The sequence below is a fragment of the Taudactylus pleione genome, unplaced genomic scaffold, assembly GCF_031769625.1.
Source record: "Taudactylus pleione unplaced genomic scaffold, aTauple2 ptg001126l, whole genome shotgun sequence".
Classification (NCBI taxonomy): Eukaryota; Metazoa; Chordata; class Amphibia; order Anura; family Myobatrachidae; genus Taudactylus; species Taudactylus pleione.
In genome coordinates this window covers 218,021-232,698 of record NW_028285527.1, presented here as the reverse complement: position 1 = coordinate 232,698, position 14,678 = coordinate 218,021, and the positions used below count along the sequence as shown (strand labels likewise).

Here is a 14,678-nt window from a genome sequence, read left to right as displayed (position 1 = left end):
TATCGCTGTCAGGAAGCCATTGGCATCATAGAGAGTCTTCATGTGATTGGCATCAGCCTTCATTGTGCTGTTCTTAGATGATAATTAGCTGTACTAAGACTACTGGTATAATAGAGATATAATTGTCTTGTACTGACACTGACTTATATACAAGACAGAGAGAAGCCCAGCCCATACTCCATTATGGGGAACAGGTTATTTTGTCTAGTCAAAGTTTCCTGGATGACAGAGTGAATATTATAGCCTTGGGTGGTTAATTGCTATTGCGTTCAAGACAAGACAATTTCCTGGTTTCAATCTGACTATGTCACCAGCATCATACAATGTGACAGAAGTGTGACAAGAGCCCAGTGTTGGGAATTCCAAAGCTATTCAGGAAACAAATAACAGAACTGACATTGAATAAAGCTAAGCTAATATGTTTTGTTGCTTGTTTTGTATTTTCAAGTATTTAGAAATCCCCAGAAATAAGAATATATTGTACAAACTCGGCAGCTTAACCAAAGCATAAACTATAACATAGCAAATTAATTTCAAATCAACAGGTTTTAAGGTTTTTTTTTTTTAAAACAAATAATAAATGTTTTTAATGGTCTGTTTAAGAAAATACATTTGGTGTGCCCATAATTCATCTTTTTTGAGAGGTAAACAGTGACTCACCAGCTGATGTAGAACTACAAGTCTCAGTATGCATTGTTAGTTTGAAAACCACAAGTTGACTAAATCTGTTATAATGTAAAACTGTTGTAACTAAAGGTGCTACATGGATATTGGTCATTGGTAAAATATTCTAATTTTAAATCTTTCTAATCATTGGCAGAATCTAAAACATTTCCAATAGAACTAGATGTATTGTTATTGTAAGGTTATTGAAAGCAACAGAAGGAATCCGCAGACTTGATACAGTTAACACTTATTGAAAAACATTTTGCAGCAAGTTCCATAAAACATTAAGGTGTTGATGCAGAGAAGGACCAATGCTTGTTTGTGGGGTGTATCTTGCATGTTTTCATGGGCAATATCCTGGTTTGGCACAAGCACACAGCATAGAAGCCTATGGTGGCTGCTTAATTGGCATTTTTTTTTCTCATGCAACAATACAATGTCACATATATTATGTCAATGTTTCTCATATATATATAGGAGGGGGGGCCAGGCGTGGAGGCAGAGGAAGGGGGAAACCCCCACAGGGGAGAATGACTTCATTTTCAATCTCTCATCATCTAACTTAACACCTATGGAAATACAAGTACTTGAAAAAGGGCTTACATATATCCCTACTAACTCTGCGGACAATTTGGATGGAAAGTTGACACATACATTTTTGAGAACATTGAAACTAAAAGAACATTTTGGAAAGCAACCAATGTCAGCTATTTCTGACAGTGTTCCATCTAGATTACATCATATTGGACCTAAGTCGCAATTTGAACCCACATCGTCTAATGCCTCATTAAAAACTTTCCATCGGATGTTGGAAGCATCTTTGTACAAACAAAAGACACCGATGGTTAACAACTTAAATTATGAAGAACGGATGGCTCTGCAATCCCTGTCTAAAAGGCAGGATATCATTATCTGCAGTGCTGACAAAGGTGGGGCGATAGTGATCATGGACCTAATTGACTATCAGATTGAATGTGACCGATTATTAAATGATGGGGAGACATATTGCCCTTTGGGGAGTGATTCTACTGCCCTGTATAAATCTGAATTAGATTCTTTGTTACGGCAAGCGGCCTCTGATGGTATTATTTCAGAAATGGTGTATAATCGGTTGGTGACTGCCTATCCTACTGTTCCAATTTTCTATGTCATCCTGAAGATTCACAAGGATGCACAGAGGCCCCCTGGGAGACCTATTATCTCTGCCAGGGGGTCTCTGTGTGAGCCTATAGCTCAATACCTGGATGCATGGCTATACAGAATACATTCACGCATTTGAGCGATTCGAATATGCTATTGAGGAAATTGCTGGATTGCAATTTCAGTAAATCTGAGTTTTGGTTGGCTACCTTGGATGTGGCCAGCTTGTACACATGTATACCCCACCGGATGGGACTTCAAGCTGTTAGACAGTTGATCTCACATAGCCCAGTAAACGAGGGGCCAGACATAGATTTTTTTATGACCCTTTAGGAGTTTACTCTAACCCATAACTTCTTTTTATATAATGGAAATTTTTTTTGCCAGGTTACAGGTTGTGCTATGGGCTCTTCTGTAGCGCCATCATTCGCAAATTCCTTTATGTGGAATGTTGAAAGGGCATTATTTTTTGAAAATACAGTAATATCCAGTAACATTAATCTTTATTTTAGATATATAGATGATTTGTTAATTTTCTGGGGAGGGACTAAACAAGAGTTGGAGAATATTGTTGCAAATCACAATAGTTCATCGAATCCCATTAAATTGACCCTGATTATGGATAAGAGCAGCATCCATTTCTTGGATATCTGTATAAAAATTCAAGATTCTCAGATACAAACTTCTCTGTTTGCCAAACCCACAGATCGAAACAATTTACTTCGCTATGACAGTTTTCACCCTTGTTCTATGAGAAAAGGGCTTCAGTACTCCCAGTTCTTGAGGGTTCGGAGGATCACTAGTGATCCCAAAGAAATCAAAGCACAGATGGAGGAGATACTCAAAAAATTCTTAGTGAGAGATTATCCTCTGAAAGAATTGAGTTTAGCCAGAGTTAAAGTCCTTTCACAAAATAGGGAAGAGTTACTTGGAAAAGCTCCCAAGGTAGTCAAGGATAAAAGAATTCCATGGGTTAATCAATTTAACACCATGAGTAGACACACAAACAAAAGGGCAAAACAATTATGGCCAATAGTATCTACTGATACAGAGTTACCACTCCTACGGGATTCCAAAATTCTGTCCAGTTACACCAGGGGGAGGAGTATTAGAGACAGGGTGGTGAAGACTGATATTACGTCATTTAAAAACTCTACTCAACAACATTTTTTGAGTAGGAAAAATTGCAATTTCAGGTGCCTGGGCTGCACGACTTGTAATTACCTTATTCAAGGCGCTGAGATCAGACATCCATACTCTGGAAAAAAATATAGTATCAGGTGGCCCCTTACGTGTACCTCCAAGTTTGTTGTCTATGTGCTATCATGCCCGTGTGGTCTGTTCTATGTTGGGAAGACTAAGCTTCAGTTTAAGGAACGGATGGCCCAACATAGAAGTGCCATACGGGCAGCACTAATTTCAGGTAATAGCGAACAACCAGTTGTAAGGCATTTTGCTTTGTTAAAACACGGTATGGCAACAGTATGATATAGAATGGCAGACCATGTTCCTCTGTCATTGAGAGGGGGCAATAGGTCCGAGAAACATTTATAACTTGAATCAAGGTGGATCCATCGTTTGGATACACTTTGTCCAAAAGGGTTAAATGACAGTTTAGGTTTGTCAAATTTTTTATAATATGGATTTGTGATTGTTTCACTATCATGTTGTCTAGTTTATATGCTTAGTACAGGTTGAATAGTACTTGCAGCATTATGGCCCACCATAGAGGTTGGACCGTATATTTATGAACAAAGAGGTGGTTAGTATTTAGTATGTGTCCAGATATTGTTCTGGGCATATTGGTTTAGTAATGGGTTAAATTAATATGTATATCATAATTGTGTAGCTCAGGGCTGTTCCTAGAAGTTCTCATTTTTTTTGTTTTCTTTTTATGTTTTGTTTAATGGTGGGACAGTCAGAGGGGTTTAAGTCTCACATTTTTTACAATGTTGTTAGCTTCACGTAGATGCATTCATCTACATGTTTTAAAAGATATCTGGTGGTTTTATATTTTTATATAGATTGACCACTAGAGGGCTTCAGGCACCTTTGTTATTTTCAGTGTCGGCTTTTAGTAACACAGTGGATGAACTTGCCGATGTTCAGATTCTATATATGATTAGCATGTATTGTATGTAATAGCAGTGGGGTGTTGATCTCTCCATGTGGGGCAATTTTAGTCTGTATTATTATGTGTAATGTTAATGCAATGATTTCTGTATTTGTATACAGCGTTCCCATGGTCACCTTTGCTGGATCCCCGTGACGTCACTTCCGGTGGTCATGGAGATGCCGATACCGGAAGATGAGGAAGCGGAGTCCTGGGGGAAGTGGCTGCGGTGACCGCAGGGTTGGAGGGAGGTAAGTGTATTTAAGTTATCACTTTATTTGCTTGCACCTATGTGTATCCTGAGGACGGAGATTCGCTCCTCGAAACTTTGAAATAAAGCACTTTCTTGTTTCATCGATATCAAAGACTCCGAGTGCCGCCTGTTGCAGTATGGTCTATATATACATATATATATATATATATATATATATATACACACACACATATGGAGAGAATGTGCTTTATAAGCTAAGATGTATATTAACAAAATCAATGCACAGTGTTCTGCAAATCTACCACGAAATACACATGTAATTGTCCCTGTGATTCAATGCTAATTAAACTTCTGCTTAAGAAGGTAACAGCTGCAATTCCCCCAAAGAGACGTTTGTCCTTCATACTGTACAGTATTCTGAACCTGTCCCTTTAGCGTAGTTCTATCTGTACGGATTATATACAAATGAAAAGATAGTGTACTGTACTGTCGTGATAAAATGTTGTATATTCGATACTATATAAATAACTTACTATAAATAAATTTGTCCCCAGTTACTTCATTATCTCCTCATGTTATCTAATAGTGGAAGCTGCTCATACATGTGACATACATGTGTCATATGGGGGAGAGAGAATCACCAGGTACAATAACACTTGTGATGCCCGTATTATTCTGATATGTTATGATACTAATGTCACCTTCACTTCATTATCTTCTAATGTTATCTAATAGTGGAAGCTGCTCATACATGTGTCATACATGTGCCATATGGGGGGGAGAGAATCACCAGGTACAATAACACCTGTGATGCCTGTATTCTGATATATGATGATACTAATGTCACCTCCACTTCATTATCTCCAAATGTTATCTAATAGTGGAAGCTGCTCATACATGTGTCATACAAGTGCCATATGGGGGAGAGAGAATCACCAGATACAATAACACCTATGATGCCTGTATTCTGATATATGATGATACTAATGTCACCTTCACTTCATTATCTCCTAATGTTATCTAATAGTGGAAGATGCTTATACATGTGTCATACAAGTGCCATATGGGGGAGAGAGAATCACCAGATACAATAACACCTGTGATGCCTGTATTCTGATATATGATGATACTAATGTCACCTTCGCTTCTTTATCTTCTAATGTTATCTAAGTAATAGTGGAAGCTGCTCATACATGTGTCATACATGTGCTATATGGGGGAGAGAGATCATCAGATACAATAACACCTGTGATGCCCGTATTATTCTGTTATATGATGATACTAATGTCACCTTCACTTCATTATCTCCTAATGTTATCTAATAGTGGAAGCTGCTCATACATGTGTCATAGATGTTCCCCAACTCCAATATAAGGAAATCAGGAACTGTATGGAGGGAAACAATAACTAATTTGGTAAATTATACTTTTCTCTAAGTAACACTTCATATTCATTGTGACATACATTATCCATGATTACATTGTGTAATAACACAAGCAGAAGGAAGAGCAGTGGGTATAACATTGCTCTGATACCATTACTGATTCATACTGACAGATGGTCACAGACCTTAAATCATACTTGCCTACCCTCCCGATTTGGTCGGGAGCCCCCCGAAAATCCGGTGCCGCTCCCGACCACCCGGAAGGCAAGGCAAGTCTCCCGGAACCAGCCGCAGCCATCCCGCACCCCCCGTTGCCGGCCACTTAGTATGCAGCCCGGGGGATCAGATGACGCGATTCGCATTAAATCGCGTCATCGAAGCCCCGCTCCCCGCAGTACAGTGCCTGTAGTACGGGCTCTGCACATCAGGGGACGGGGCCACGATGACGTGTTGAGCCGCCACGCCCCCCGCTCCGCCCACCTGCTGTGTAAAGAATGTCGTCCAGGCTGTCCCCTCCCGGAAGGGACAGCCTAAAGGTAGGCAAGTCTGCCTTAAATAAAACGACGGTATAATTAGTTCTATGAAATATAGGAGTTATGCTGCCAATGCCAAATCCAAGAAACAAAAATGAAAATGTATTCACCAATTGTTGATATTTTTAAACCATACATCTCTGATACCCTTTGTTAATAGTGTATTTCTGCACCAACAGGGAAATTATTTATCATGGCTATCTGCTCTGTGTCATTTCCACTGTAAGAAGTATTAATAATTATCAGTGCTGCTTCCATCTAATGCTGAACATTACTGGCTGTCATTATAGTTATTACAGACAGTCTGTCATGGGAAATTCCGCCTCTGATCTGCTGTTTGGTCCCTGAGTTTGCACTTTGCTTAGAACACTACATAGGGAGATACTGGAGCTGGATCAGCCAGTACATCTGCCTTACAGTCCTGGGGAAGTGAGAGGGTGTGAGCTGGGAAGTGTGTGTGTGTGTGGGAGTGACTGTCAGCTCTCCTGTGTGTCTTTATATGGTGTCACCCACACAGAATAAAGACACACAGGAGAGCTGACAGTCACTCAGAGTGTGTGCAGTGCAGCAGCTATGGCTGAGCCCAGGTACAGAGGAGGAGAGTCGCTGTATCTCAGTGTCGGGGTCCTGGCTATCAGTGCAGGTAAGAAGTCATCAGTATCTCACCCTGATTATCCCCATCACTGCTGCCAGCAATCATCTCACCCAGCAGGGAAGGGTTACAGTCTATTACTTACAGTCATCTCATGTTTTCCCCTCTAATTCTATATTCTAGGATGTTTGCTTCTATCGATACATCATTACAGCACAGCTGCAGCTGCTGCACTTGTCCCCCCTTCAGTCCTGGGCGTCCTGCTCCTTATCCTAGCAGTGATATTGGCATATGCAGGTATGTGGCCACTCTACAGAGAACCTTTTTATATGATGTCTTTTCTTTAGGTTACCTGGTTGCATTTTGCATAGTGAGAAAGAAGCTTATTACATAAGTGACATAAAAGGATTAGTAAATAATGAAAAGACAGGCAACTTAGCTCCACTAGTCCTTTGTCAATTTAACTGTTACAGCAGTATTATTAAAAGGGGATGTAATTAGTTCATATGCCGGTGGTCAGGATGCTGGTGCCGGAATCCCGACACCACTTAGAATCCCTGCACCAGCATCATGGCGGTAAGTATTGGGGTTAGGGGTCAGGTTTAGGCTGCAGAGGGGAGGGTTAGGTCTAGGCTGTGGGGGGATGAGGGTCAGGTTTAGGCTGCAGAGGGGAGGGTTAGGGCTAGGCTGTAGGGGGATGAGGGTTAGGTTTAGGCTGCAGAGGGGAGGGTTAGGGCTAGGCTGCGGGGGATGAGGGTTAGGTTTAGGCTGCAGAGGGGAGGGTTAGGGCTAGGCTGTGGGGGAGATGAGATTTAGGTATAGGCTGCGAGAGGGGGGGAGAATTAGGAGTAGGGGTTGGGTACTTACTGGCAGGTGTCTGTATTTTAACCATGTCAGGATGGGGGAGTTGTGATTCTCAGTACCAGGATCCTGAGCGCCGGCATCCCGTACCCAACCCATAAAAAGTGCCCCATTATTTGCACTTTCTGACCTCATAGTTGATGAATCACAGTAATATATAACAAGGGGTTATTTTTAGTAGGTCCCCAGAACTGTTATATGTAGTCTGACCATCACCAATACCCCGCACAACTCATTGCAATAAATAATTCATTAAAATGATCAATATACCTTAACAGAAGCTGAATATAGCAGAGTGAAGTGATTTTTTTAAAATGTATTAATAATACATGTAAAATAAATCAAATATAACTGTCGCTAAACCGTCATATTTTACAAGAGAATAGAAATACTTTAATACAATATCGTAATGCAGCTTCTATATAATATTCATTTCTCTCCTTTAGGAATCAGGAAAATTCCATCCAATGTCTCATTGTGGGTCTCATTCTACTGGACAGTGTCAGCCATGTGGTGCGGATCTGGAGTCAATTTGATACTGACAGGAAATGATGTCATTGGCACCTCTGACATGAGAGATGCAATGGTTCCTGGCCTAGTGTCCTTCTTCCTGGGGCTGCTTATTATTGGTATCATGGGAATCCTGCAGAGGGAAATTCTCCTTGCTGTGATGGCTGTCGCTCTCTCTCTTTCCTATATTCATGAGCTTGTTATACTCTATGACAGCAGAATAGGCTCCTCTGCCATAGCGTGTAATTACCTTATTGTGACATTAATGGGTTTATACTTTATTGGAGGACGGGCGCTCCGTAACCTCAGTAAGAGGAAACTTAGTTTGCCTGGTATAGACAGGTCCAGCATGAAAGACAAGGAGCAAGGTGCTGCCATAGGTTCATGTAATATAGAGCTTACAGCCACTTGCCTGATCCTTAATATGACGGCCTCTAGTGTATTTGGCTGCAGACTTCTGGGGATAACCAGTACTCTGTTTGTTGGCCAGGTGGCATGGCTGTGGACAGCTGCTGTTTACCAGACAGGTCTATGCATCTTGTCATACCGCTATTATCACATTCTAGATGCCACACATTTTGCATTTTTCTCCATTCTGAGATATGCAGAAGGTTACTCATTACTGTATCAGTTCTTGAACACTAATGAGCTAAGTTACCCTGTCCCATTTTTGGTAGTCTTTGCCTTACTATTTTCTGTCCTCTCCATGTTTACAAGTATTCAGAGTCTGGTGCAATCTGTGTACTTACTCTTTTATGTTGCCTATTGCATCGCATTGGCCAGTAACACACATGGGTTTTTTCATGAAGGATCCCAGGGAGTGAATATAGCAGTATACATTGCTTCAGCGATAATGGTGCTGGTAGCTCTATACAACTCACAGGCATCGGCAAGTATCCCCACTGGGGAGGGCACCATTAGGAAACTGTTCAGCAGTAATAACATTTTCCAGCTCCGTCAGGGTAATAATGTCCGTGAGCCCTTCCTTGGCTTTTCCAAGTATGCTGATGCTGAAGTCCTGGCTCATGCATGCAGCATTTTGGCTGCCTTTGCCATGACAATGCCGGGAAGCTCTGGAGAACCCTTGGCTACAGTTGTCTTGCCATGGGTGGTCGTTGCTGGAGGGCTGTATAATCTCATTTGTGGGTCAGTGGCTTTCTCCCGTGGCAAGACACTGGAAAGTAGTGCTTTCATCTTGTATGGAGTAATGTGGGTTATTTGGGGAATTTCCCGGTATAGTGGCATCTATAGCACAAGCAGAGGCTTTAACACTGCGGTAGGAATGATATGCTTCATTCTGTTTAACAGTTTCATTGTATTCAGCACACTTTTCCTATCTAAGGCCTGGTTTGTCTATTCTCTCACTTTCCAGCTCATCCTAATCAGCTTCCTTCTTGACTCCCTCAATGCTCTTCCTCTGGGCTATGACATTGCTGTCACCATTATCTTCGGTATTGCTGGCTTCTACTTATTTCTTGCAAACCTATATAATGGCACCTTTGAGGCTCCCCAAATACCACTTGGCAGCCCCTTTATCAAAATTAGTGGTTTTTCTAATAAGACGTCCAAATGCCCCCATCTGATTTCTAAAAGGACCAGCTCCGTACGGCAGATCGCAGGTAAGAAGACAGGGGAAATATTCTTATCCTATTGTCAGGTCAGTGTTCCCCAAACACTGTTATATTCTTAGCATATTGTCAGTGTTCCCCAAATCTACATATGGACAGACATCATGTTTTGTTCTAGGAGGCGAAGGGATGAAAATTATGTTTTCTGTTTCATAACATTTCAAAATCATTAAATTACTGTAAAGGTGCGTACACATTGTGCGATCAGGAAAGACAGCACGATTACGACATTGTAATCGTACCGTTGTTCCTGATCCCCTGCAGTGCCTACACTGAATGATCAGTCGTTCAGTGCAGGCACACTCCATCATTCCTGAACATGGCCAATCTGTCGTTATGGGCAGATTGGCCTGCATGTTCAGGTGATGGACAATGTCGGAAACGACCAGCGGGCGCGCGCATCGCTGGTCGTTTCCTACATTTTAGTGCACCATTTGTGCACGTTTACTGAGCAATTGCAAGATTACCATGTCGTAATCGTGCAATCGCTCAGCAATATCGCCCAGTGTGTACGCACCTTAAGTCTATATTGTACATATGTTTTCATTAACTGTATATGTACTGGATGTGTGTTATATAACATATATTATTGTTATCCCTACTGTGGGCCTTGTAACTGAGTTTATCGCTGAGTCCTCAGTCTGACACTGGTCGTATATTCCTATATTCATAATGTGAATGATAACTAACTGTGTACAATCCCTACATGAATGAGCTGTGTTATTTATGGTCTTCCTGCTGTGACCTTTTCCAGAGATTATGAGAAATGGAGGAATATGTGGAGTCCCGACGGACACTGTCTATGTGCTGGTGGCAGCGTGCAATCAGCCGGACGCCGTGGAGAAGGCCTACAAGTAGGTACAGATAGTGCAGTGTGAGCGATGGCTTTGCTGAAACATTACTTTGTAAATGTGGAATTACTAATAAAGCCTGTGAGCTTTGTAACATATAAAACATGAGAATTGCGGGATCATGAATTTGCTAAATAATTTCCTTAATTTTCCAAAATATTTCCTTTGTGACAACAAATGATTTAGATCCAGTTGAATAAATAATCTATTTGCATGATTTCAAACAATTAAATATACAGATGTTACTTATATTTTGTATCAGAGGTAGATTATAGAGTACTGTACAAAAACACTCATCTTATATAGTGGAATAACATTGATATATATATACTGTACTGTATACTGTACTTTTCTTCCCATTTGTAGGACAAAACGTCAGGCTCAGGACCGGCCAATGTCATTGTGGATCTCTAGTCTAGATCAATTTAAACCTGCAAAACATCTGTTTAGTCCCCTGTTATGGGACTTCATGCAGGCTGCCTGGCCCTCATCCATCAGCTTGGTGATCCCAAGAGGTGAGCACTTATCACCCTGTTATCTGCACTAGCAAAAACAGTGACCCTTTACTATTTACATACTATCTCATTATTTACAACTAGTTATATATATTTTTACAACTGTCTGACATGTAAATTAAACTCAGAAACCTGTGTAATTAATATTTTTCATTATTGTGCTATTCTGTCTAATGTACAGTATACTTGCTTGTGATCAAATCACAATTTAGCTTAATGAAGATAAACACATTTCCCTGACAGGGCCATGGCTGGACGTGTTGGGCGCCAGAGACTCTGCAAAATACATAGGCACCCCTCAGAGCATCGCCATACGGATCCCAGACTGTGCCGTGACCACACACTTAATTGATATGGTAAGAGGAAATGTACGGCTGCTGCAAGACATTTACCCTGTTTGTAGTGCAGCCCTATTATATATTATAATATTCCTGAAATATTTGCAAATATTCTACTTACCAAGAAGGTTATGACCAAGAAATTACATATATAAATTGTGCTGGAATAACTACTACTTAGTTAAAACATAATATGACTGAGCTGTTCCTTTATCTTCTAGGTGGGCCCCATTGCAGTCACATCAGCTAATCCATCCGGAGAAGCAGACACAACTCATCACAACCAAGTCTATGCCAAATTAGGAGATAAGGTAAATTATAAGTGATTGTTTATCTATATACGGAAAATAAACTAATAATAACCCATGAGATAAAAGCATTTATAATTTCAGGTAGACGGAGTCCTGTGTGATGGGGCTTCCCCTGAAAATATTGCTTCTACTGTGGTTGACTGCACAAAAATTGAATCTGGAAATATTGCATTTTTTCGAGTTGGCATTGTCCCCAAATCACAGGTAATTCTAGTACTACTACACTATTTACTTGTATTGGTCTAATTGGATTTTTACAGTATTTTTGTTTTTTTCAAAAATATTAAAATGTAGAAATGTGAAAATGGTGGCACTGTACTGTATATGGTGTTCCTGTCCTGCGGCAGCATGCAATCTGCCGGACGCCAGTCTTTTCAGATGACAATAGACCTAATGTAGTCCTGGTTGATAATCTAGTGGCGCACCTGTGAAATTTATAGCTGCTTCTGTTGTCACTACTTGAAATAGTGTAAAAGTGGTTAATGCAAGAAGCGTTTTTTGGGGGGGATTTGTATGTACTAATTACTATTGATACCTGCTGGTCCACAGAAAAGTGAATAAATAAATAAATGATCAAACTGCAAACCAAACGAACAAATAAAAAGGAGGTATGTAAATACTTAAATAAAATAAGAAAGAAGAAAAGAGGATGAGTTACTTTGAATAGAAATGAAGATAAAATAAAAATAAAACAACAAAAACAAAATGTGGCTAGTGCAAAATTAAATGAAAATTATAAAGTACTAGTGATAATTAAGCATTAATGTTTACACTCCTTTTGTGGGAATGATAGGTGCCCGCTGCTTTAGTGCAGTGCAAACGGGTAACTGTCCCTATCTTACCCTAAAAACGGCATTGTCCTTTGTTGCTGGTGAACATGTGCCACTTGATGTTGTACTCGCTCCCACTCTGCTGTCCGCGGACTGTACCCAGTCTGTTAGCGGGGGTTGCAGCTCAGCATGCAGCAATCTCCGCTGTGCCTCCGGCAATCTTTCTGGCCTCTGGCTCTATTGATGAAAGGTGGCTGGTGGCTTGTGTAGTGGTCAGGGCTCCAACATGTTTCGTCCACGTGGCGGACTTTTTCAAGGAAGACCTAATGTAGTCTGGGGCAGTCTGGAGCTTAAAGTCCATATCTATATACCCTTTAGATGTTTGTTTGTCTCGGATCGGATCACCTTTGGAGGTCCGACTAGAAATGAGTCCCAGCTCGGATCACTTTTGGGGGTCCATGTAGAAATGAGTCCTGGCTCGGATCACTATTGGGGTTTTGAGTAGAAATGAGTCCCGGTTCGGATCACTTTTAGGGGTCCGAGTAGAAACGAGTCCCGACGCAGGTCTGATGTAATTTCGAAATTCAGATGTAAAAACTGAATCTCCGGTTTTGGATTGCACGTAAGCAGGTCCAAATTACATGATTTTAGCTGTTTTCATCGATTTTAAAGAACCCAAAACTGAATCCGAACCAAAACATTTGAGAGTAGTTTTGCCAAAACCAAGCCACGGACGATCATGCACATCTCTTTCAGTCATGTATTTCAATTTAAAAGACCATTTGATTTTTTTTGTTCTTTATTGGCAAGACCAGTTTTGAAGTCTAGTTTGGAATATTATATTAAACCCTTATGAGAAGACTGAATAAGTGACAGTGTTCTCTGTATTGTTGCTGTCACTATGAGCTGTAGTAATGTAAGATGTGATCTTATCTCAGGTGTTACAGATATTACACCAGGTGCAGCAGATGCACAAGCAGGGTCACTGCAATGAGGCCTATGTTGGTTCCACAGAAGACATCACAGGAGAGATAAGTGACTCCCAGGATGAGCCGGAACAGAAGCCAAACACACTCTCTGATGATGATGACTTACAATCATATGTTAATAATGGATTTACAACGGATGAAGACTGACAGCACTAAATGTAGATAATGTTCATATAATGTTGAAGTTCTGCTTACAGAAAGCTGCTGCAGTATAATGTGTGAAACATGTTCTTCACATTCTGTATTTATAATATTTATTTATTTTTGCAAAACTAAATTATTAAATTATAATTTTTTTTATATTTGTTCCTATTTATTTTTATCACAGTGATTTAAATAACATTTTCTGTATCTGAAAAATGAAAATTTTCAGTAATTAAGCCACAGAGGTTCTAAGCAATTGCAACACTAGGTTTTAATTAATAGAGTTAATTAAATTGCATTGAAAATAGTAGAAAATATTTCCATGCACTAGAGTTTACACTCCAATGATAAGCTGAACCAAGTATGGTACAATATTTATTTATTTATTACCAGTTATTTATATAGCGCACACATATTCCGCAGCGCTTTACAGAGAATATTTGGCCATTCACATCAGTCCCTGCCCCAGTGGAGCTTACAATCTATATTCCCTATCACATGCGCACACACATACACACTAGGGTTAATTTGTGTTGGGAGCCAATTAACCTACCAGTATATTTTTGGAGCGTACCGGAGCACCCGGAGGAAACCCACGCAAGCACAGGGAGAACATACAAACTCTGCACAGGTAGGGACGTACAATATATAATATGTACAACATAATGTGTGTAGGAGGACAAGTAAACTATGAAATCATTCTTCAGAAGGAACGTGCTGCTGTCCAGAGCATACACTAAGTGACTGACAGCTTGGCAGATTTATTTTATAAATGTATTGTGTGGGTTGATGGCGATATACACAGGGGCAGGACCAGTGCAGGGCATGCATTGTGTTCCCTCAATACACTGTTCTAAAGGGGTATGCCATCAGAATGTTGACACGAGAATGTCGACATTCAGAATGTTGACATGTACATAATGTTGACATTCACAATGTCAACACTGACATAATATCGACATTGTCCGAATGGCAACAGCCACAATGTCGACACCTGATTTTGAAAGGTAGGCAAGTATGGGATTACTACAGGGGGCACTAAAAGGGGGGATTACCACTGGAGGAACTACCAGGGGGGGATTACCACTGGGGGCACAACCAGGGGGAATTACTACTGGG

The 14,678-nt window shown here is 40.5% G+C and overlaps 1 protein-coding gene across 1 annotated transcript; it reads left to right on the top strand.

The window, feature by feature from the left end:
• The first annotated feature begins 6,612 nt into the window (after window positions 1-6,612).
• On the top strand, window positions 6,613-13,578 carry LOC148453590 (uncharacterized). Its single transcript, XM_088461941.1, has 9 exons — window positions 6,613-6,693; window positions 6,826-6,939; window positions 7,950-9,632; window positions 10,396-10,495; window positions 10,859-11,007; window positions 11,251-11,363; window positions 11,567-11,656; window positions 11,738-11,860; window positions 13,365-13,578. Exons 1-9 carry the CDS (start codon window positions 6,624-6,626, stop codon window positions 13,560-13,562), a joined length of 2,640 nt encoding a protein of 879 aa, XP_088318067.1. The 5' UTR covers window positions 6,613-6,623; the 3' UTR covers window positions 13,563-13,578.
• The last annotated feature ends 1,100 nt before the right edge of the window (window positions 13,579-14,678 follow it).